Source organism: Rhamphochromis longiceps, linkage group LG7, assembly GCF_057381845.1.
Source record: "Rhamphochromis longiceps isolate RC_006_pf linkage group LG7, R_longiceps_female_GT1.1, whole genome shotgun sequence".
NCBI lineage: Eukaryota > Metazoa > Chordata > Actinopteri > Cichliformes > Cichlidae > Rhamphochromis > Rhamphochromis longiceps.
In genome coordinates this window covers 46,204,562-46,227,541 of record NC_140563.1, presented here as the reverse complement: position 1 = coordinate 46,227,541, position 22,980 = coordinate 46,204,562, and the positions used below count along the sequence as shown (strand labels likewise).

Sequence of the window (22,980 nt, the reverse complement as noted above, 5' to 3'; positions counted from 1 at the left end):
ATGACTAGCTAGTTTATTGTGATGGTGCTTTGTTTTCTCTATTATTATGTTGCTCTTTGTTGTTTGCTGTCTCCTCTGTTTGTTTTTTTTGTTTGTTTGTTTTTTTTCTCCATACAGGTGACCCAGGAGTTCTTTTTTTTTTCTCTCTCTTCCCCCCCCTTCTCACCGTCTCTTCTCCCCTTTGGTTTTCTTTCTTTCTCTCCCCCTCTTTCTCTCATTCATTCCCCCTGTCCTATTTATTAAAAAAAAAAAAAAAATGACAAAGGATGAACTGAAGCTCTGCCATCACGTAATGTCGCATACTGCTGTTTCTGATGTCATTTAGAAAAGAAAAAAAAAATAAATAAAAGAAAAAATAAATAAATCAATAAGACAGACAGCTGGAGAGCACTGGTCTGTGGATGATAGCAAATCATTTTTTATGTGAATTACTGCTGTCTCAGTACAAGTGGTCTGGTGGAAAATTGGAAGATGTCCTGGACTGCTTTTTTTTTTTTTCATCTGAGAAAGTAAGTAAGACAGAGGACTTTATCATGATCTAGTCGAGTGGTGGATTATGCCTCAGATCAGCTGTGATATTCACAAAGGACATCTGCAATGAGTAACTCAAAATTTTATGGCGATGACACCTAAAAAAGGTGCAGCATTTACCTCACCTGCTGTTTTAGTGTGCTTTTTCTTTTTTTTTGTGGGGGGGAGGGGGGGGGGCATATAAACTAAATGATAATGAATTGAGCAGGTAAAGAATGGGGTGGCTTTGCTGGCAGACAGTGATAGGCTGTGAAAAGGGGCTTGATTTGTTTGTTTCACTTTTCTGAGCTAATCTTTTAGTTCACTAATCACGGAGCCTGTTCCTCTGTCCAGTGCTGCATGCAGTGTTTAGCCATGCTACCATCCCTCCACTGCTCAAATCCCCCTTGTTCCTTGTTATGCTGCACATGGGTGACATAGTACTGAACTAGTGCGGGCTGCTCTGCTCCAGCTGCATCAGCTTGTGAGCCCACAGGGAATGGTGTGTAGCTGCATGTGTGTGCATAATACACACTTGTAAGTGTGAGTGCATGTGTGTACACGTGTTTCCTTGGACCAGAGCTGGCAGAAAATATTGGGGAGAGCACAGGGATTGCGGGGCTCTGCACTTACCTAAGCTCGGCATCACACAGTTGATTCAGCACCTCGCTAATAGCACACACATTAACTGCAGTACAGATCAGAGGAGGAGTGCAGTAATGAGAGAGAGCCCCGCGTTCATTCTCGCTCAGAGCATGTGTGCGTGCATTTGTGTGTGTGTGTGTGAGAGAGAGAGCGCATGCGAGGGAACGTCTGTGTTGAGCAAATGTGTGCATGGTGCGTCTAGTGTGTGTTTGTGAGAGAAAGAGTAATAGAGGCAGAGAGAGGGAGAGCGGGAGGGAGAGAGGGAGAGAGAGAGAGAGAGAGAGAGCGCGCGGACGTGTGTTAGTGCAAGCAGGGAGGAAGGATGGCTGCTCATGTCTGAACTGCCTCAGATGCTGAAAGAGAGTCAAGGCAATATTCAGCAGAGGCAGAGAAACAGAAGTCTCACTGGGGGACGCATCTTGTTCATCATTTGTGGGGAAGCAGAAAAGGTTTGGCAATGCCTGCTGAAGTGAAAGAGGTAAGTGTGTGTGGTGGAATGGCTCTATTTGCTCTGTACCCTCCCTCTTTTTTTTTTTTTTGCCCATCAGTTTTTTTTCTTCCTGCAGAGAGAAAACTGTAGCAATCCACAGCTTTGCATTCTGCCTCTGTCATGATGAATGAAAGAGGCATCAGTAGCTTCACCTCCTTACCTCTCGCTGCTGGTCGGTGCGGTCTCCTTGCGTGCATGGGGACATGACGCTAAGGTCTTCATCAAGTGTGCGCATGTTTGTGAGTGTGCTCGTGTGAACATGCATGCTTTTTTTTGTTGTTGTAGGCAATATCATGAGGAGGATCATATCTGATTGCATTAAGAGGAAAGGTTGTTCCTCTTGAGGGGTGTGGGGGGTGGCGGGGGGGGGGGGGGGGGAGTGATGCTGCACACACTCTGCTAAGTGCATTGCCATGATGTACTGTATCAGTGAGACATTAAATCTGACCATGCAGCATTTAACTATTTGAGGATCAGCCTGTGATCAGGAGTGAAATCTGGCTTCTGATGGAAATGTTGAGGAAGAATTTCCTCTCCCCATTTTTTTCACTCTGGATTGTCATTTTGAATCAGTATTTCTTTCAAACAGAGAAGCGTGGCTACATCAAGCTTAAACATGATGCATTGCATAATGGCCCTTCTGCAGGAAACTGGCCACAAATAAGAGGAGTTTATTAAAGCGTCTGCCATTTCAGTGCAATTATTCTGCACATTTGCGCTTAAGCATCACTGATTCAACAGATAGTAGAGGGCAGATGAGTTGTGACAAAGTTGTGACTAATGTCTTCTGACATCAGCAGGCTGATGTCATGTTTTATTATCCCGTGGCAGCATTACTGTTTCAATCCTCCGTTCGGATAAAGACAAGCTGTCTGTTTAAGCAAATTTATACCTCAGTTTGATCACTCCTAAATGACTTTGACCCTCACATGTAAATGCAATCAAGAATGCCTGTTGTTCTTTTTTTGAAATAGACCTGAGACCAGATTGAATCATGGCTTGTGTCTGTCATGCCCTTGAGCTGGTCACCAAAATCTGAACTTAGTCAGCATTAGATCAGCCTCTTCCTCCCAAAATAAAACCCTGAGTGCTGCTGCTGCTGGCCTCGATTCTGAGAGTTGATGGGAACAAGATTCTAATCATGTCATTCTGTCCCTGCACCACTGCACCTAACATCTATATACTATAACTCGTTTTTTCCCCCTTTAAATCTCAGTCGGATTCAGAATCATCATCTTGACCTATTTGGCTCTGCGAGCATACTTAGTGATGGTGCAGTGAGTTATTTAAATGAGCTTTGACTCACAGGGGCCTGGCCTTCCCTGGAGCTTGAATCAGACAGAGACAGCACACAGGCCACTGTCCAGCCTATTAACATCCTGCAAATCCTTAATCAAGCCTTCTGTAGAGGACAGTAGTACCCCTTCTGTCTTTTGGCCAGGCCTTCATTTAATGCTGCCTAACAATATCCAATCAGCCTCCCCCAGAGGTGTTCAGGCTAGGATCATCCCCTCACTGCCAGTTTCTCCTGGGTGACCCTTTCATCTCCACTCCCCACTGACACATTTTGCACATGGATATGAGGGGCTCTTGTGAGGTGAGGTGTTTGAAAGCGAATCAGGCTCTCTTTCGCCCTCTCCACACATTCAGTTAGCTGCTCACTGCAGCCTGATTTAATGCAGTGGGTTTTAGTTCTCGCCTCTTGTTCAGTTTAATGCCGCAGCCTCAGAAAGAGGAAAGCTTGGGGAGATTTAACAGTTTATTTTGTTTTATCTCAGTATATTGTGCATGTGCCGTTGAGTGATCACGGGGAAAATTGATTTCGATTAGTCGGAGGACTTGTTGAGGATGGTTCACTGATGATGCAGTTGAATGATTTTCTTCATTATAAAAGATTTTAATTGTACTCTACTGTTTTGATTGGGCGCTTTCATTATTGCCTGTATAATTTTAACTCTTCACTCAGAGGGTCTTGAAGACTCAAGGATGTACATTAGCCATTTATTACAATGAGCAGAGCCGTTAATCAAATTTCTGCAGACACATACTGAAATAAATGTGAAGTTTAAAGTCAGCTGAAAATGTGTTTACAGTCAAAAAGTTCCTCCAGTTATTTCTCAGACCAAGATGTTCAATAATTAATCCACTCTGCTTAATGAAACCAGTTTTGTTAAATTGGAGAGGAAATTTAACTTCTGCCTGAAATAAACAAGATTAAATTATGGAAATATCCACATTTTGTACCAGAGCAGTAGCACAGCTCAGGGCTCAGAGATGCTAAACCACGTTTCACCGATTTGTTTTAAGTAATTAACTGTCTGAGACTCGTACAGTGCCATTACAGTGTCGCTCTGCTCAGAGTTTTGCTAATGGGCCATTTCAAGAAATTCTTATTTAACACATTGTGAATAAGGTAGATACAGTTTTTAACAACACAGAGGAACCAGTATTACCTGCATGATGTTTCAGCCAGTGGAGCTGATCTGATGCATACTTAATTCTGGGGAACTCAGCATTATCCCATCCACTTCAGTTTGCAAGCACCGAAGATGGGGCAGTAATAAATATACAGTGCTGTAAAAAAGCTTTTTGCCCCCTTCCTCATTTTCTGATTTATTTATTTGCTGCATATTTCTCACACTTTCAAGATTCAGAATATCATAGAAAAAATAGTTAAGAATACATTTAGTCTAATTAACATTAGACTAAAATAACTTTAGTAAGCTCTTGAACTGATGGCTGGTGATTCTCCTTCAGGATTTCCTGGTAGAGAGAAAAATTCATGGGTCCATCAATTATAGCATATTATCCAGATCCTGAAGCACCAACACAGCCCTAGACCATCACTGTATATTATTTTTAATATTTTCAAATCAGTCTTGGGGATCATCAAGATGTTTTTTGGAAAATTTGGGACAAACCTTTGTGATCTTTTTGGTCAGCAGTGGTTTCTCCTTGAAACTCTTCCATGGATCCCACTTTTCCTCAGTCTCTTTCTTATTGCTGAATCGTTAACTCTGAACTTAGCCAATGTGAGCGAGGCCTAGATGTTATTCTGGGTTCTTCTGTGACCTCCTGGATGAGCTGTCCTGGAGTCATTTTGGTAGGCTGGCCACTCCTAGAAAAGTTCATAACTTGTTTTTTCCATTTTTTTGATTACGGCTTTGATTAGGTGGTTCGGGAAGTCCCAAAGCCTTAGAAATGGCTTTGCAACGCTTTCTAGACTGATAGATGTCACGACTTTGTTTCCTAGCGGCTCTTTGGTTTCTTTAGATTGTGTTTCCCCAGGTTATCTTTGTCTAATAATAGAAATAGTCTGATGATCTGAAACATTTGAGTGTGACTAGTATGCGAAAAACTAAGAAATCAAGGGCAAATACTTTTTCACAGCACTCTATCTTTGCTTAGTCTTTGAAAGCTTCCTTGTAAAATGACTGTCAAATATATATTTTTTTAATATTGAAAGATAATTTAGCTCCCTGAAGTCATAATGTTTTAAGTTTTCACAAGTGCTGAGAAAGTTGGCTGATAACTTTATCAGTTTAAATAAGGGGAATAGTTTCTCAATTTTAACGGGAATTGAGTGTGAAAGTTCAGGAATCGCCTATTACGGCTAAAACAAATGGAAGCACACTCCAGTGCACATAAGTAAGAAAGCAATTATGCATATATCCAGGGATTCTAGATATTTTTGATTAGATTACAAGATGGCAGAAACAAGCCAACTGATTCTGTATTGTGCACTCTAGTATGCATATAAGGCTTCCTTTTAGGGTTCCTTATTATGTCGCTACGTTTCTTTTACTTTCTCTCTCTCTCTCTTTTGTGCATGATGGGCATGATCATGGACAGAACTGCCCTGAACCAGCTTGAGTCATTGTTTTCCCAGTGGACATTTTGCCCAATTAGATTACAGTTCACAAAAAAGCTCATACACAGAGAGATTGTTGTGTTTTTTTTCCTCCAGACTTATATTATTATTATTTATATTAGTCTAATTTAAAAAGTGAGTATATTTTTCATCAGGAATTCACAGTTTGTGTTTTGAATTACATAAATTACATGATAATTGAAAGGAGATGAGCTCTCAGCACTGACTCTGCTCACAACCCAACATTAAGTGCAGCTTCCTTATTATGTGCAATTGCTTTAATGACACAGTATGCTATCATAATGTTGTTTACTAAATTGCAATGTCCCTTTTAATGTATTGTAAGAATTATGTACATTAGAGCATGGACAGCAATATATTTCTCAATTTTAGGCAGTTGGATTTAATTATATACTATCAAATATGTATATGTAAATATATCCTATATATTCTTATGCATACGGTTGAATTTTGGTCAGACGTCTACACACTGTCGTCATGGGCATGAGTGTCATGATAATTTGGGGTGTTAAATGATATCTTCAAGTTGTTCCTTTTCCAGGGTGGAATGACAGCACATATCTTTAATCACTTTACAATACAAGAATAGGCTGCACAAGTGCACAAGGTTCTAAGTCTTTTAAATGGACAAGGCCAGGGCTTATTAAATTCTCATTAGTGATCATGATTTTCATGAGTGAGTTTCTCTTTGCCAGCATAAAAATGATTTGTTTGATAGCTCTCACTGGACTGACCAATAATCAGAACAATGAGAAATCCCAAGGAACTCAGTGAAGATCTAAGATGAAAAACTGGAGATTTATGCAAGTTAGGAAGGAGCCATTTCTAAAAAACTGCTTATTCCAAGATCGTTAGTGCAGACAATTGTACTTAAAACATTTGGATGTGTCACCACTTTCCCAAGGTCTGGAAGAAGACCCATCTAAGGAAATTGGTTAGATGTTCAGGAATAGCCAAGACTCAAGTGAAGTTTTATGGTCAAGAGACAATAGATGAGCTATTTGACAAGACGTATATTTGGAGGAGTACAGATGAAGCTTTCAAACCTAAAAACACGATACTAGCTGACAAACATGGTGGTGAGAGCCTTATACTGTTGGACAGTTTTGATCCCAGTGGACTAGGACTATCTCCAAATTCTTCAACTTCACCTTAAACCAACAGCTAGATAGCTAATAGCACTTTAGTTTGGTGTTCCAGCAGGAAACGATCCTCCCAAAAAACAGGCTTTGGAATAGATAGAGCAGGTTAGCATAAAGCTCTGGAATAGCCTTGTCAAAGTCTTGACCTCAACCTGTCATAAGGAGTGTGAAGGTGGAGAAAGCAGACTTCGAGGACTTAACTAAAACAAAGTGGAGCTTTTATTGGGGCTGAGGCAGGAAATTCACATGGCTAGAGTCCAGATATTGGAATAATGATGTGGAGGACACACAACAGTATGACACGACAAGGAACTAAGGAAAACTGAGGGCTTATATACACACACAAGGTAATTAGGGAGAGAAGACACAGATGAGAAAAAGAAGACACAGGTGAACAGAATCAGGTGGTACAGCAATATAAAGATAAGACAGGAAATGCACAAACAAGATAACATTGAAAACACTGGGTCCTAGGCCCAGGGACCCAACCACAGTAAGTACTAAACACCAAGTGATTAAAGATGGAGAGCTGACAAAAAGACATAGGAAAGACATGATAATTAGAACTCAAGAACCAAAATATAACCTTCCAAAAAAACAAACAAACTATAAACTCCAGCACATAATCCAAAACAACATTACAAGAACATAGCAAATCATAAATATGGAAATTCTTAAAAAAGGACCAAGAATTACAAACTCAAACCCTAACTTGAAACTACAAAAATGTATGGACTACGCTTGAAAGCTGGACCAAACAATTTACAGTGGGGCAAAAAAGTATTTAGTCAGCCACCGATTGTGCAAGTTCCCCCACCTAAAATGATGACAGAGGTCAGTAATTTGCACCAGAGGTACACTTCAACTGTGAGAGACAGAATGTGAAAAAAAAATCCATGAATCCACATGGTAGGATTTGTAAAGAATTTATTCGTAAATCAGGGTGGAAAATAAGTATTTGGTCAATAACAAAAATACAACTCAATACTTTGTAACATAACCTTTGTTGGCAATAACAGAGGTCAAACGTTTACTATAGGTCTTTACCAGGTTTGCACACACAGTAGCTGGTATTTTGGCCCATTCCTCCATGCAGATCTTCTCGAGAGCAGTGATGTTTTGGGGCTGTCGCCGAGCAACACGGACTTTCAACTCCCGCCACAGATTTTCTATGGGGTTGAGGTCTGGAGACTGGCTAGGCCACTCCAGGACTTTCAAATGCTTCTTACGGAGCCACTCCTTTGTTGCCCGGGCGGTGTGTTTTGGATCATTGTCATGTTGGAAGACCCAGCCTCGTTTCATCTTCAAAGTTCTCACTGATGGAAGGAGGTTTTGGCTCAAAATCTCACGATACATGGCCCCATTCATTCTGTCCTTAACACGGATCAGTCGTCCTGTCCCCTTGGCAGAAAAACAGCCCCATAGCATGATGTTTCCACCCCCATGCTTCACAGTAGGTATGGTGTTCTTGGGATGCAACTCAGTATTCTTCTTCCTCCAAACACGACGAGTTGAGTTTATACCAAAAAGTTCTACTTTGGTTTCATCTGACCACATGACATTCTCCCAATCCTCTGCTGTATCATCCACGTGCTCTCTGGCAAACTTCAGACGGGCCTGGACATGCACTGGCTTCAGCAGCGGAACACGTCTGGCACTGCGGGATTTGATTCCCTGCCGTTGTAGTGTGTTACTGATGGTGACCTTTGTTACTTTGGTCCCAGCTCTCTGCAGGTCATTCACCAGGTCCCCCCGTGTGGTTCTGGGATCTTTGCTCACCATTCTCATGATCATTTTGACCCCACGGGATGAGATCTTGCGTGGAGCCCCAGATCGAGGGAGATTATCAGTGGTCTTGTATGTCTTCCATTTTCTGATGATTGCTCCCACAGTTGATTTTTTCACACCAAGCTGCTTGCCTATTGTAGATTCACTCTTCCCAGTCTGGTGCAGGTCTACAATACTTTTCCTGGTGTCCTTCGAAAGCTCTTTGGTCTTGGCCATGGCGGAGTTTGGAGTCTGACTGTTTGAGGCTGTGGACAGGTGTCTTTTATACAGATGATGAGTTCAAACAGGTGCCATTCATACAGGTAACGAGTGGGGGACAGAAAAGCTTCTTACAGAAGACGTTACAGGTCTGTGAGAGCCAGAGATTTTCCTTGTTTGAGGTGACCAAATACTTATTTTCCACCCTAATTTACGAATAAATTCTTTACAAATCCTACCATGTGGATTCATGGATTTTTTTTTCACATTCTGTCTCTCACAGTTGAAGTGTACCTCTGGTGCAAATTACTGACCTCTGTCATCATTTTAAGTGGGGGAACTTGCACAATCGGTGGCTGACTAAATACTTTTTTGCCCCACTGTAAATGAATTCTAACACAATTCTGCCAAGAAGAGAGTGATCAAATATCCACCTAGAACGATCCCAGAAGCTTGTCGTTAGCTGCCAAAAGCATCTGGTTGAAGTGCAACTTATTAAGGACAATTTGGTCTGGATGTACTACAGTTGCACTGTAGTACATACTTTTGATTGACTGGCAAGTATGTATGATTTTAACCTTTATGGATTCCACAGAAACTTCTGCACTTAATTCTTGTTTTTTTAGCATGACATTTGTCTATGATGAGTGTATTTAAGCTTTTGACCACAACTATATATAAAGATAGAATGCGCTATAGTTAGTATAGTGACAAAGCAAAATGATGGGCAATTGTTTAACAATTCATAAAACAGCCACTGCCTGGCTCCCCACCATCATCTGCTCAGCTGTATTGATACACTGCTGCATGTGCTGCTGGACAAACTGTTTCACAAAACCTATTCTAAATTACTTTTTCTGAATAATGTTATGTATTTTTCCCCCATTTTTCATATTAATCAATGCATTTCCTAGTAACGCTGACTAATTGATTGGGTCGGGTTGTACACAATACACACCATTAATGTGATCACTGACAAAGCTTTACGTGGTTCTTTTTTTAAAATTATTTAGGAGCAGAGTGCAGAGGGGCCTCCTCCACTGTCTTTGTCCCAGGAAGCCAAAGAAGGAGCTCTGGATAACCCATCAGCCAGTGACGAACTGGACACGCCCACTTCCATTGCCTCTGTGATGACCTCGACCAATGAAAGCTCCACAGAAACCGACACCCCACAGCAGACAGACACTGAGGTTAATGACTTTAAGGTCACACTTTGCCACCACCTGGTAACTTAATGCACCTTGTTAATGTAGATTTTGATTGATTGGCAAGTCCACAGACTTAAAAGGTGTATTAATCATTGGTCATTGAATTGAATATGGTTAGTTTAATTTGACAATAAGTTATCGTACACTGTACAATCCAAGAGTTAAAGTAAAAATCAATTTACTACACCAGACAATTAAATTTCCAGCAATTGACTCTGCTTCCAAACAGTGGCTGGGCCTCAACTTCTTTTGCTGGATTCCAATCTGAACTCATTTTCAAATAAGGGGAATTCATTATCCTTTGGCAGAAACAAAGAAGTCATTATTTACTGTAGGCTCACTAAGCCAGGGATGTGCTAAAAAGATGATGATTGATCATCACTATAAGAAATGGGATATGCCGTAGAGTTAAAAACAAAATGATTAACACACTGCAGGTAACAGAAACAATTTTGTGCAACTGCAGTACATCCAGACCAAATACCTCCCGATGTCACTGTAAACATCAGTTTTCTGGGATTAAAAGGAAAGAGAGAAAAGTGGGAAGATTAACACAGATTCTGAAAAGACTGGGATAACAGCCGCGTCTATCTTTGTAGGAGTCCAAGGCTGTGGAACAAGAGGGTGAAAAGGCCACGAGTGAGACCCAAGAATCTACAGAGATACAGCAGGAGAACCTGCAGACATCAGCCTCACCTGATCTCACATCACCATCAGTGGTTCGAGATGACGCTACCACTGAACAACCTACTCCTGAAACAAGCACTCAGCCCTCTGAGGCTGTTACACCAACCACAACAACCATCAGCACTACCATGGCACCCCCACAACCCCAGCTGATAGTGCAGCCTTCTGAGCCTCAGTCAGCTAACCCAGACAGTCAGAGCGCAGTGTACGCCCTACCTGATGCCTACAGAGGTATCGGTGGTGACTTATGTGCAGGATATGGAAGCCTGTCCCGAATTAACCTCCATGGCTACTGGTCCGCCAAAAACTTCCAGTCAGGGGCTCACTACACCTTACCCTTCCTCAGAGACAGCTACGCCTCTGCAGGCCTGAGCAGCCAGCCAGAACAGGACGGCCACAGTGAACGGGGAGAAAACCCTGTGGATATGAAGACCAACCACCCACCTCTAAATTACCCAACACTGGGGGGAATCCACCAGTTTAGGCCAATCACCACCATGGAGCTTCTCAGGGAGCCCTCGAGAACCAGGTAGGTAATGATACATTAGATGACATGTTACGGATCCCACAGTGTGTTTCTATTTTTGCATTGTGGCCTACAGATGGGGACAAATACAGATCAGTCCTTATGTAGATAATTTGAGGGGAGAATTTGTAATTTGTAATATGTTCGTGTTGGTTTGTCAGTCAGTCTCTACACTATAGAGGTGAAGATTTAACAGGACATTCTTAAGTGAAGCAGTTGAGCGGGTTTGGTGTGGAGTGAGTTTATTTAGGGCAATTTATGTGTGTGTTTTGAGGAGGGGCTAGTCGGAGGTGAAGGAGCAGTTTGGTTTATTGAAATATCAAGAAGGTCTCTGGTAAAGAGTTCACCTTTTACAAATGGCCTCTACAAACTGAAGCTAATCTGAAAAGCCAGTTGACCTTTGACATTCATAGCAAGCATATATCCACACTACAACTGATTAGTTTTTCTAGCATGATTAAAGCAAAAGGTTATTGACACGTTTTCTAGAAAAATTCCTGACAATTTCCGAAAAAAATATTATAAATCTCACAACCTAACATTTTAAATATGTACATCTAATCTTTTATCAATGATAATACTATATACTAAATTATTTACCTGCACAAACATCCAGATTCTGTCTTTGCTCCAGTCTCGAGTCAGCCTGGATAATAGAAAGACAGATGGACAGCAGTTAAGTAGCAGCTGGTATCAATCGGTGATGGCAGCCTGCTGCAAAGTTGATAAATAAGGAGGTTTCACCTGTTATTGGCTGCCAGAAGCTTTTCCTTCGCTCGCGCAGACAGACAGAACTGTTTACCAAAGATACAACACTTGTAAATTTACTGAAGCTCAATCTATTAGACACAGTGATTGTAATGTGAATCTGCTTAATTAAGGCTGTTGAATTTTAAAGAATATGATAGTTTTTGGGAAATGGTTCACTTTCTTGTTGAGAATATGCAGACGAAAGATGGCACCTCACATACAGTACTATGAGTCTGAAGCTATGTGATTGTTAGCATAGCTAAGCATAAATTCTGTATGCAGGAGCAAAGAGATAACCTGGCTTTTGTTCAAAGGTGAAAAAAAAAAAGCTAAAGTTTTAAATTTGTGACCACTACACAATCAAAAGGCACAAGCAAATTTAGGCACATTGTTTATTAAGCTACAGAGGAAGAGGTAAGCAGCTACTGGCTAATTTTGGTACTGGTACTAGCTAAAAAAACGCTTATTAATAATCTCCACTTTTAGCAAGGAAGTAAACACATGTTCCAGATGACTTGATAAATGAGATGTATTTTTTATCAATCCTGATACACACATGAATGTGTGTGTGTAAATCTGTCTCTATAGAAGTGGCTACGACGACGCCTTCATGGCACAGCTGGAGGGGAACCTGAATCCTTTCTTTCAGGCCATGTGTCGAGCGCAGACCCTGCAGTTACCCCACAAACGAAGCAGCATGGTCAGCCTGGACAGTATCCGAAGAGACCCGCGTTGGAGAGATCCCAACCTGCATGAGGTGATCTCCATGCTCAGCCACCCAATGGACCCGGTCAAGTCCAACGCAGCAGCCTATATGCAGCACCTGTGTTATGAGAATGACCGAATAAAGCAAGAGGTCCGCCACCTGAATGGAGTGCCAATTCTGGTGGGACTATTAGACCATCCTAAGGCAGAAGTCCACCGCAAGGCCTGCGGTGCACTGCGCAACATATCTTTCGGGAAAGACCACAATAATAAGATGGCCATCAAGAACTGTGATGGAATCCAAGCTTTAGTTAGGCTGTTGAGGAAGACCAGCAGCATGGAGGTCAAAGAGTTAGTGACAGGTATTGCTGATTTTTTCTAAAGCTACTTCTTCAACTTTATTCTTTATTCATAATTGTATTCTATCACTGCAGGCACCCTGTGGAACCTCTCATCACACGAGCCACTAAAGATGATGGTAATCAACCACGGACTTCAAACACTGACTGATGAAATCATCATCCCACACTCAGGCTGGAAGAGAGACTTAGTAGACCCCTCGAAACTGCAGAGCGCCGAGTGGACCACAGTCTTCAAGAACACCTCTGGGTGTCTGAGGTAACCCTGCCGGCCGTTGTGGAACATATGACAAACAGCCGGTAAAAGCTCACTTGTGATGGAGTTTGTGCAGCTTTGCAAACAAAGTTGTTTCTGCAGGAACGTCAGCTCAGATGGGGCCGAGGCTCGACAGAGACTGAGAGAGTGTGAGGGGTTGGTGGCTGCGCTCCTTCATGCCCTTCAGTCAGCTGTTGTCAACAAGGACACAGACAATAAGGTCGCTGCAGTCACTACTCTTATTTCAAGTTTAAGAATAAATAAAAATCTAAATGTAGCTTCTAATGATGACAATTATTTCTCAAAGCTGCAGAGAAATGTAACCATGCTTAAAATTGTGACATCATAACTGGTGATGCTGGTGACTCCTAATATACAACAGTGTAGCTGCATATTTGTGACATTATCACTGACTGCATGTTTATACACCATATAGTTTTTTACCTTAATAACCCCTATAGCTACTTACACCTCTACTATACAGTCATATACATTTTTATCAACCACTGTTTATCAACCCTTTAACAAAGTAGTGAGGTACTTATAATTGTGAATCCAAACAGGTCTGTGGGAGTCACTTGATGGAATGATTAATTGCTTGTATCGCTCTTGGGATGAAAAGATGTACTGGACATGCCCAACAAACGTGCCCGACAGATGAACTTCAGTAACTCTTCAACACTACGAGTCATGCTCCAAACTTATTTAAAATGGCCTTTAGTATTGTTGCAATTCATTTTACCCAGCTGACCTGTCAGTGCTTGGGCCAGTTTGGTAAACTTCACATTTACTCCACCATTTGGACACAGAACCTAAACGTCTCAGCCATGTACCCAAGAAATGTAACTAAATATTGAACTATTTTTTCCACAGCTCTCCCAATCTTTGTACAGTTTTAGCCGCATAATTTTGACTTTTAAATTCTATGCCCTTTTCCTTTTAAAACGACTTTTCATGACTTTTAGCAGTAGAATAAACATAGCTATCTATAGTGTTCATTTATAAAATATTTATCTACTACTTGACTATTACAGTTAGTAAAGTATTTTGAGTTATTTTGAACCTGCACAGCACAACAAGTACACCATGGGTATAAATACCCCTCTTTATGAAATGCCCATAAAACTTAACAAGGGGGATTTCAAGTGCTGCTCTAAACAACAGTTTGTAGAAATTCCACTTAGGGAAAACTGTTTGTGTTGCTCTCAGTTTGTTCGTTTCAGTGTCAGTGGACAGGTGATGGATGGGGTATATCGGGATGTATTGCTCCGGGCCACAGATTTTTTTTTCTCTGATCCTGCTATTGGGAGACCGGAGCATAAAATCTTTAAACCCCGGTCATGTTGGCTTATTACTTGAGCTCATTGTTTAGGGGTAAAAAATGCTTTATTAGTGTCTGTCTTTCTAATTAAACCCGTGTTTAGTCTCTCTTACTGTTTAAGTGGAAGTTCTGCTTTTATTTTATTTTTTTTAAATGTTCTGTCTTTTAGAGTTTAGGGATGGTTTGTGAGTATATTTATTGAAGTACTTTAACTATAAAGTACTTGAAATAGAAAATCCACTGAAAGTCAAGTTGCTTTAGTCTCAAATTTAAGTTAATATTGGAAACAGCACCAGATTCAGACGGTTATTAAACGTCATCAAATCTAGGTATGGATGAGGTTCTTCAAAGCTCTTGAGATTTTCTCAAAATTCTCCTTTTTATAAGGAGACTCTAATCTAATGTCTCTGATGTGGTATTTAAAGAATTATTTTTCTATACATCCTTTTTTAAACTGCAATCTTTCATCACTGCTCTTCACGTAGTCGGTGGAGAACTGCGTCTGCATCCTTCGGAACCTGTCCTATCACGTTCACAAAGAAATACCCGGAGTGGAGCGATTTCAGGAGCCCCACGGAAATCATCTCATGAGATCCATCGGGCATCCAAAGAAAAATGAAACGGACTGTTTTTCAGGAAAAAGACCCAAAGGTTGGTAAGATACATCATAGCATGTGTGACTCAAAACTAGGACTCTATATGCTGTATACAAGGTGAAAATGTCTAAAACATATCCGCAGTAATTTTATGAGGGATGGACAGTTTACTATCAAAATGTTTATTCTCTTCTTCCTCCCTTTTCAGTGCTTGGCACACATTTTCTGTACTAATATTCAGCGGGATACATTTTGTTTGTTCACACTTTACAGCTGTAATCTCTGACCAGATCGTTCGTTTTGCCTTTTTTGCTGTTAGGCCTCACATTTCTTTATTATCCCTTTATGCCTCTCAGAGTCTGAATATTTCATATTCCTGCAGACAGAGGAGCTGATAATAGATTTTACTTTTTGGCTGGAATGCAAGGTTCAGAAATTGGAAAACGCCTAGATATGTTTTGTTACATCAGTTATGCAATTTTTGCACCATGCCACTGATGCAACAATAAGGACAGCAAAGGCTGGACCATTATTTTTAACATTATATACCTAAATAAAAATTAGACATGTTGCTGAGAATTAATAGGCTGCAGCACTCTGTGGAGAAGGAAACAACTTAATGGGGAACCATTAGGGTTTGAGTTAACAGTGATTTAAAGTTTTATGGTTCTCAGCAATGCTAAAGCTGACAAATACCCCTGTGAGCAAAACATTAGCCTGATGAGTTGCTCAGTGTCTCGCTACACGGAGGAGCCATGTGTTTTCTGCTGATGTGTCCGTTTTTGCGGCATAATTACATTGTTCTGACATTGTTCTTTCTTCTTTCCCTTCAAATCACATTAATCAGAAGAGTGGTTCAATCAAGGTCAGTCTGCTTATTCCTCCAGAATCTTTCCGTAGCGGTGATGTTGTGATACCATGATCAATTTGTTGACATTATCTCTGACTAAAAACCGGTGTTTGTGTGCATGTGTGTATCTGTGATGTGCAGGTTGGAAAAATGGATTTATGGACAGAAAATACAGTACATTGGATTTGCCAAAATGTACAGAGCTAATGAAAGGTATCCAATAATACAGTAATAAGCCTCACACTGCACTTTAAATACAACAAAAGTAGAGTACCTTTGCATCAGGCTTACTGTAAATAGCTGAAAGGTAACTGTATTGAGAAGGACTTCCACTGTCTATCATTATTATCAGTCATCAGTACCTGCTTTCTGCGTTACATTATTTGCTGTGCGAGCATGATTTTGGCATGGCCTCAAAGAGAATTCATTGAAATGCAAAGCCACACATCAGCACCTGTGCCACTTGTAGAAAATTTCATTACTAAAACAAAATAGCCCATCAACTCAAAGACTGAACGTTTTATCTGGCGTTTGCTCAAAACACTGGATGACCCACATGTCTTTATGTGGTATTGTATAAGATAAAAAAAAGAGAAAAGAACAGAAATCGCTATTGTACCGTATGCTTGAATACTGTATATGTGGATCTGGCTGTCATTAGGAAAGAGATCAGAGAACAGCTTATGCCTCCCACGCTGCAGTCTGTGAATGCAAATCAGAATGACAAGCATGTTATGGTTCAGGGTCAGCTTTATTATACTTGTCAGGCATCCAGCAGCCTCCGCTCCCCTGGCTTAGTACAGAAAAAAAAGTCTCTGCAGTAGGGAGTCAGCTGGAGTAGTAATTTTCTACCACACTCTTCCATTAAACAATATATATTTAGCCCCTGACCTACCAACCTGCTGACCTGAACTGACCTACATAGACAAACGTCTTGAACACAAACATATATTTGCAAACTGGTTTGGGATCTTCTTCTTCTTTTTGTTTTTTAGAGTAATATTTCTCTGACTTTGTGTTCAAGGGTTGGAGCTGCTGTACCAGCCGGAGGTGGTGAGGCTTTACCTCTCTCTTCTCACCTGCAGTCACAACCACAACACCCTGGAGGCAGCTGCAGGAGCGCTGCAGAACCTCGCTGCGGGACACTGGGCTGTGAGTAGATAGAAGAGTTATCTCTTATACGCACAACTACCTGGGTTGCTGTTGTGAAGTGTTTAAACTTTAAATGAATGCAGTTTTAATGTGACACTTGCTTTGATTATACTCTCTATTGTTATAGAGAAGCTATAAAGAATATAGCTAAAGAAGAGCCTTAAAAAGGGGTGTTGAAGAGGTTGGCACTGTCGCTTCGCAGCAAGACAGCTCTTGGTTCATATCCCAGCTGGAACCTTTCTGTGTGGAGTTTGCTCTCCATTGTGCATGCTCCAAAGACATGCATGTTAGGTTGATTTGTGTGCTGTGGATCTGGGTTAGATGAAGTACTGCGTGACTGTAATGCTTCAAACGTGACTTGCTGTCTGAAATGCTTTGAGTGGTCAGTAAGATTACAAAGTCACTAAATAAATGCACGTGTATTAGGAGAAGAGAAGAAGATGCTTAAAATAAAGTTCTATCCTAAAGAAATACCGTAAGTGAATTAAACTGGAGCGATCGATTTACCCTCTATTCCAATCACTGCAGCAATCACAATCAAAAGAGACAACCTCTTCAAGTCCTTCCTTGGGGATATGCGAAGCTTTCTTTTCTTGACTGGTTGGCTTTGTTTTTTCAGGCGACATCATTACGCAGCTTACTCTCTAGTCTGACCGTGTCATCGGCATCCAAAATAGCTTTTGCCGCTGTGTCCCCCCCCCCCCCCCCAAGTGGGTCCATAGGTCTTCTAACTAATGTGCTTTGTAACATATAGTGCACCATGAATGTCACTACCATTTAAGAAGAAGGCCGCTCCAAAAATAAAATGACTTTTTTTATTTTATTTTTTTTTTTTACAGCTAATCATGTCAAAAGAGAGCAGATAAAAGTGCATAATTGGATTTCTTATTCATTTATGTATTTATTTTTAGATTTTACCAGTGTAGTGGTTGGCACATTCGCCTAACCATGTTGATCCCAGCTGGAGATGCAAATCCCTTCAGGAAGGGCATCCAGTGTAAAACATTTGCCAAATCATGTATGTGGAGCTACCCGCTGTGGTGACCCCCTTGTGAAGGGAGCAGCCAAAGCTGTATTCTACCTTACAGTTTCAAAATTTATACACTTAAAAATCTGGTTAAACCCATTCAGTTTATACCAAGCATATTTTCCTTATTCAGTCATTATTTGAATAAACAAACATTTATTTTTTATATTTCAGTGGAATTTCACTGGAAAATATTGCTTCATGTTTATGAGGGCTAAGAATTAAGACTGACCAAACAATCAAAAACCACGACGTCTTCCCTCTGCTATTTTTCATTTCTGTGTTTCCATCTGAAGTGGTCCAGCTATATCCGGGCGACAGTGAGAAAAGAGAAAGGTCTGCCTATTCTGGTCGAGCTCCTGCGCTCAGACGTGGACAAAGTTGTGCGAGCTGTGGCCATTGCTCTTCGCAACCTGGCTATGGACAGAAGAAACAAAGATTTAATAGGTACAGGTTTCTAACGCCTGTATACGTTTGGCTCTATTCGCATAGCCGAGCTAACATTTTCATCTTTGTCTGTCTCTGGTTGCAGGGAACTATGCTCTGAGGGACCTCGTCGGTAATCTGCCGTGTGGGCAGCAGCATCCAGCGAAGAATCTCGAGGGGGATACGGTGGTGTCCATACTGAACACGATTCACGAGATCATCACAGATAACCCAGAGAACGCGCGGCTGCTCATTCAGGGTCATGCTGTGCAGAAGCTGGTGGCCATCAATAAGTCAAGGTTAAAAACCGAATCTTATACATCTACACATTTTTAAATATATAAGCTTAAATAATAAAAAAAGGCTGATCAACTAACATTTTTATAGATAAAACAGAAAAAAGATAGTATCATCGTAGTTTTATTGGCCGTAATATCTTCTTAGACTTCTGCCTCAGTGCATCGTCTCGCCGTGTTCCAGTGCATTTAGAGTTTAATCATTGAGACGTTACTGTCTTAGAGATTTCCTCTGCTTTTTTTATACAATATCTAATATGATCCGTTGTCAGCCAATCAGCGCGGGAGACAAAGGCAGCCTCCCATGTGCTTCAGACAATATGGGCCTACAAGGACTTGAGAAACACTCTGAACAAAGCCGGCTGGAACAAGAGCCACTTTAAGGTATCTGTGTTGATTTTGTGCCAATTTAAAACTTCAAGAAAAGATTGATTTTAACACAAGCATGATCATTCAGACCTTTTTACACATGGCAATGCATGCTGCCAAATAGTTATAAGGAAGAAACAAGAAGATCTGTGTGGAAAAAAAGTAAAGAAAGAAAGGTTGAGAGTGTATTTTTGGCCTTGATTTATATGCAGAAAAGCAGTGTTTATAGTAAGCTTTAAGCCACTTAGCAGAGGATTTCAGTGTCGTGCCACTTTATAAAATTAGAACATCACAAAAAGCAAACCATCTGTCATCCAGTAATGTTACGTTTGTCGTCTTTCAAAGCCCACAACTACCGGAGTGCCAAAAAAACCCAAGAGCGGAAAGCAAGGAAGTGATGACATCACTTTGCCTCTCATGGACAAAACTCAAGGTCAGAAAATTGCAGCGTGCATTCCTTCAGTGAATTTTTATTAAATCATCATCTAAATGAGAAAAGTGTCCTCTAGCTCTGGGAGTAAAAAAGCTGTCAAACACACTGAGGTTCTTCTCATGTCACGGACAAAGACATAACATTCGCAGTCCTGGACTACATTCTTCTTAAACACTGCCCCCAAACCAGTGATGTGCTGCCAAGGTTATCAGTGCACAGACTCGGCTTATTAGCCTGAACAGTCTCTCCTGGAGGCAGGACAGGCTCATGCATCACCAGTCACATTTGATTTCAGAAGGACACCCACTTTCCCACGTCAAGAGCGACCTCTAGCTTCCCCTTAAACAGGTTTACTCTGTTCTCTCTCAGGGCTGTTTTGCAAAACATAAACACCACTTAAACATCCTTTAGGGGTTGGTGAAGGGTGGAGGATTTTGGGCAATCTTCTCAGTGAATGATTGCATTTAAATGTTTTTCTCTGAGCTTTTTGGTTTTAAATGGCACAAAGCAAATTTGTAAGGTAAAAGTTACACACCTTTTAGCGTGTATGTGCCCCCCCCCCCCCCCCCCCCAAACACATACTAAATAAATGAATAACATGCATAGAAATTGACATGAATATAGTTTATCTTAATTGCTTATTAGTAAAAAAATCCTGTTGAGTGAAGATTTATGCATTTAAGATGGGATTTTTTAGATTAAGACTGCCACACACTGACTGAAAACGTGTCTGATTAATGGTTATAGATTTTTAGGCTACTCATAAACTCTTATTATCACATCATCATGTCTAAGTGTGCAATTATCTTCACTTTAGTGGCCCCCAAAATGTCTAAGGTGAGGTTAAATTCTAGTGTTTGTGTAATAGCCTTGTCCTTGTTACTACTGGGAGAGGCTCGAGCCCCTCAGTGACCGTGGAGTGGAATAAAATGGATAGATGGTGTTATTGTAATGCTCACAGCACCATAATGATTACAGCTGTCACTGGAGATGCAAAACGAAGCTGATCAGTATCAGTTTCAAGAAATGATACTATTGATATAATAGGATTTTTCTCTTGCAGATGTTTATTCAAGCTTGGAGCCAAATGATAGAATTGGAGATGGAAAGGCGCCCATTGTTGTGGAAAGAGACACTCTTCAGGTAATCCGGCTTTTTAACATTTAACACTGACTTTGCTTGGACCCTTCTGGTGCTAAATAGATGTAGTATTGTGCAGAAGTCTTGAGTAACCTGTTAATTTCATTATATTTTGCTTCCAAAGAGCCACAGGGGTCTTGAGCAATAGTTCTCTGGGCTTTCCGAAGGGCCTTCATAGTTTTTCTTTGGACATTGGCTGCTTTCTCACTCGTTTCTAGTCCAGTCCTTGTACCTGACCATTTTCACAAGGTTTTTATTTGGCCCTTCATCAGAAATGGTCTCTATGGAAGGATAACTGTCAGGATGCTTTTCTTAAGGAAGGGAAACAATGAAGTATTTCCCAACTACAGAAAAGTAGTTGGGGAAACAGAAACAGTTGCCTGAAAGTCAGTGGAAACAGAAGTTATGGAGTCTCAACTCTGAATTGGAAATTTCGGTTTCATCTAGCCAACACACTCGCAACGCAGTAAAAACACATACGTGCATAGAAAAACAACAACAATGACACCCTATCAGTCGTGGATTGGCCACCCCAGAGCCCCGACATCAACGTTATTGAAGTTTGATCTATCTGACAGAGAACAGAACAAAAGGCAGCTAACATCCGAAGAAGAGCTTTAAATGATACTGGGCTGTGCATCTTTACAGGATAACAGTGCACAAAGCCTAAATGTTTAAGTTCTACTCATTTTAATGCTTTCATTTAATGCTTTTCTGATGCTTTAAAGAAAAAAGCATTATTAAAACCTTGCTCTGGATGCAGGTTCGGTTTTTCCATTTTTTGAGAACTATGTGAGTCCTGTAGTTACTAATCAGTTATTAAATCAGTTATGCGAATGTTATGTCTTTGAGCCCTGCTCTCATTCTCAGGGTAGCTGATGAAATGTTTAATAAAGCGAAAAAGAGAAGGATATATCATCATAGTTTGAAAAAAGACACGAAAATAAATTCAGGTTACTCGAGTCAGGTGCACACAGTCAGTTTTATTGTGATAAACTGTTTATGGAGATTACAGTAGGAACAATATATGACAACCAACCAGTTTACAGCACCTTACAGTAAATCTTGTATTCAACAGAGCACAGTGCAGTCATTTTTCTTTTACAGTAAGAAACTTTCACAAATGCACTTTGGACATTTTAGGAAGAATCTCATCAGGATAGTTTATATAGTTGTCCTTTCTCACATGTAACACACAGCTTCATGGACATTCATACTCCTTGAAATGCTGTTTGTGCTCAATCGGCCGTTTGCATAGACCATTCAGGAGGCTGACCACGTGACAATATAAAATATGTCTGCAGTAATTGCACATTGGCACACTCCAATATCACATTATTTTTTATTATTAGGTAGCTGACAGGTTAAAGACGTGCTAATGTTTGAGATCTCAGCACCAGACATTTGCATTCTCGTGTGCACTTTCTGTCATGTGATGCCTGGAAGCCTTCTGGGCTGTGGGCTGGGCTACTTGTGTGAAAAAAACACAACTGAAAAAAACAAAACAAACGGTTGCAGCTGAAAACTGACAAATATATCTGCCATTTTACTGTAATTTAACAGAGTAACTGCTACAGCATGTAGGATTAGCAGATTGAAACTTGGTTACAGAATTTTGTTTTGAAGGATTTCTTTCTTGTGGCTTGTTTTTCTCATGCAAATCGGCCTAGGCGATAAGTGAAAGAAAGCACTTCATCAGAGCTGGCAGGCCTGCTGTGGGCCTCATGGATAACAAACCTCCACCACTGGACTCCTGGGTGTAAACGTAACAGCACGGCCAATCAAACCAGTCAAATCCTGCAGAGACATTTTCCACTGAGGATACCTGGACTCGTGCCACCTGAACATTCTTGTACAGAGAAACAAACAGATCCACTTAAAAATGATTTCCTTTGTTTACATAATAATAATAAGATGTGCCAAACGCCTACATGTATCCTTGTTTATTTGCTGATAGATTTTATGGCTTTTTGGGATGCTATAGGTGTACTGGATTCCTGAAATTTACGAGGGATTAAGTATGACATATGAAATAGCCCAAATATGCAAACTGCGGTGAATCATAACTCCAAAGAATATGACATGTGCAATTTGTATTTTACTCCTTAGCTACAGTATACTTCTTGTTTCTCAAGCTATTCAATTCTAAAATAATGTGGATTTGATGTTGTTCACATCAGTAGGTTTTGGGGTTACAATAGATTCTCATCTAAG

The 22,980-nt window shown here is 40.7% G+C and overlaps 1 protein-coding gene across 3 annotated transcripts; it reads left to right on the top strand.

Annotated features, from left to right (window-relative positions):
* Nucleotides 1-1,612: 1,612 nt before the first annotated feature.
* On the top strand, nt 1,613-22,980 carry arvcfa (ARVCF delta catenin family member a). 3 transcript variants are annotated; one of them, XM_085411298.1, is made up of 16 exons: nt 1,613-1,633; nt 9,679-9,855; nt 10,482-11,089; nt 12,425-12,903; nt 12,976-13,159; nt 13,259-13,376; nt 14,963-15,128; nt 15,921-15,938; nt 16,065-16,136; nt 16,948-17,075; nt 18,399-18,549; nt 18,635-18,827; nt 19,097-19,208; nt 19,539-19,626; nt 20,690-20,769; nt 22,437-22,980. In XM_085411298.1, the coding sequence occupies exons 1-16, from the start codon at nt 1,613-1,615 to the stop codon at nt 22,527-22,529; spliced, it is 2,688 nt and encodes an 895-aa protein (XP_085267424.1). In that variant the 3' UTR covers nt 22,530-22,980. The 3 variants fall into 3 exon arrangements, with proteins under 3 accessions (XP_085267424.1, XP_085267423.1, XP_085267422.1); XM_085411297.1 differs by having other exon boundaries at nt 10,473-11,089; XM_085411296.1 differs by lacking the exon at nt 1,613-1,633 and adding an exon at nt 1,849-1,884 and having other exon boundaries at nt 10,473-11,089.

What these genes read in the sequence shown, in the direction of transcription:
- arvcfa (XM_085411296.1), top strand. Translation starts at nt 1,849, where the DNA reads ATGACGCTAAGGTCTTCATCAAGTGTGCGCATGTTT. An exon ending in AACACCTCTGGGTGTCTGAG is followed by an intron (nt 13,160 to 13,258) that starts GTAACCCTGCCG and finishes TTGTTTCTGCAG; the next exon opens with GAACGTCAGCTCAGATGGGG. An exon ending in GGAACAAGAGCCACTTTAAG is followed by an intron (nt 19,209 to 19,538) that starts GTATCTGTGTTG and finishes CGTCTTTCAAAG; the next exon opens with CCCACAACTACCGGAGTGCC.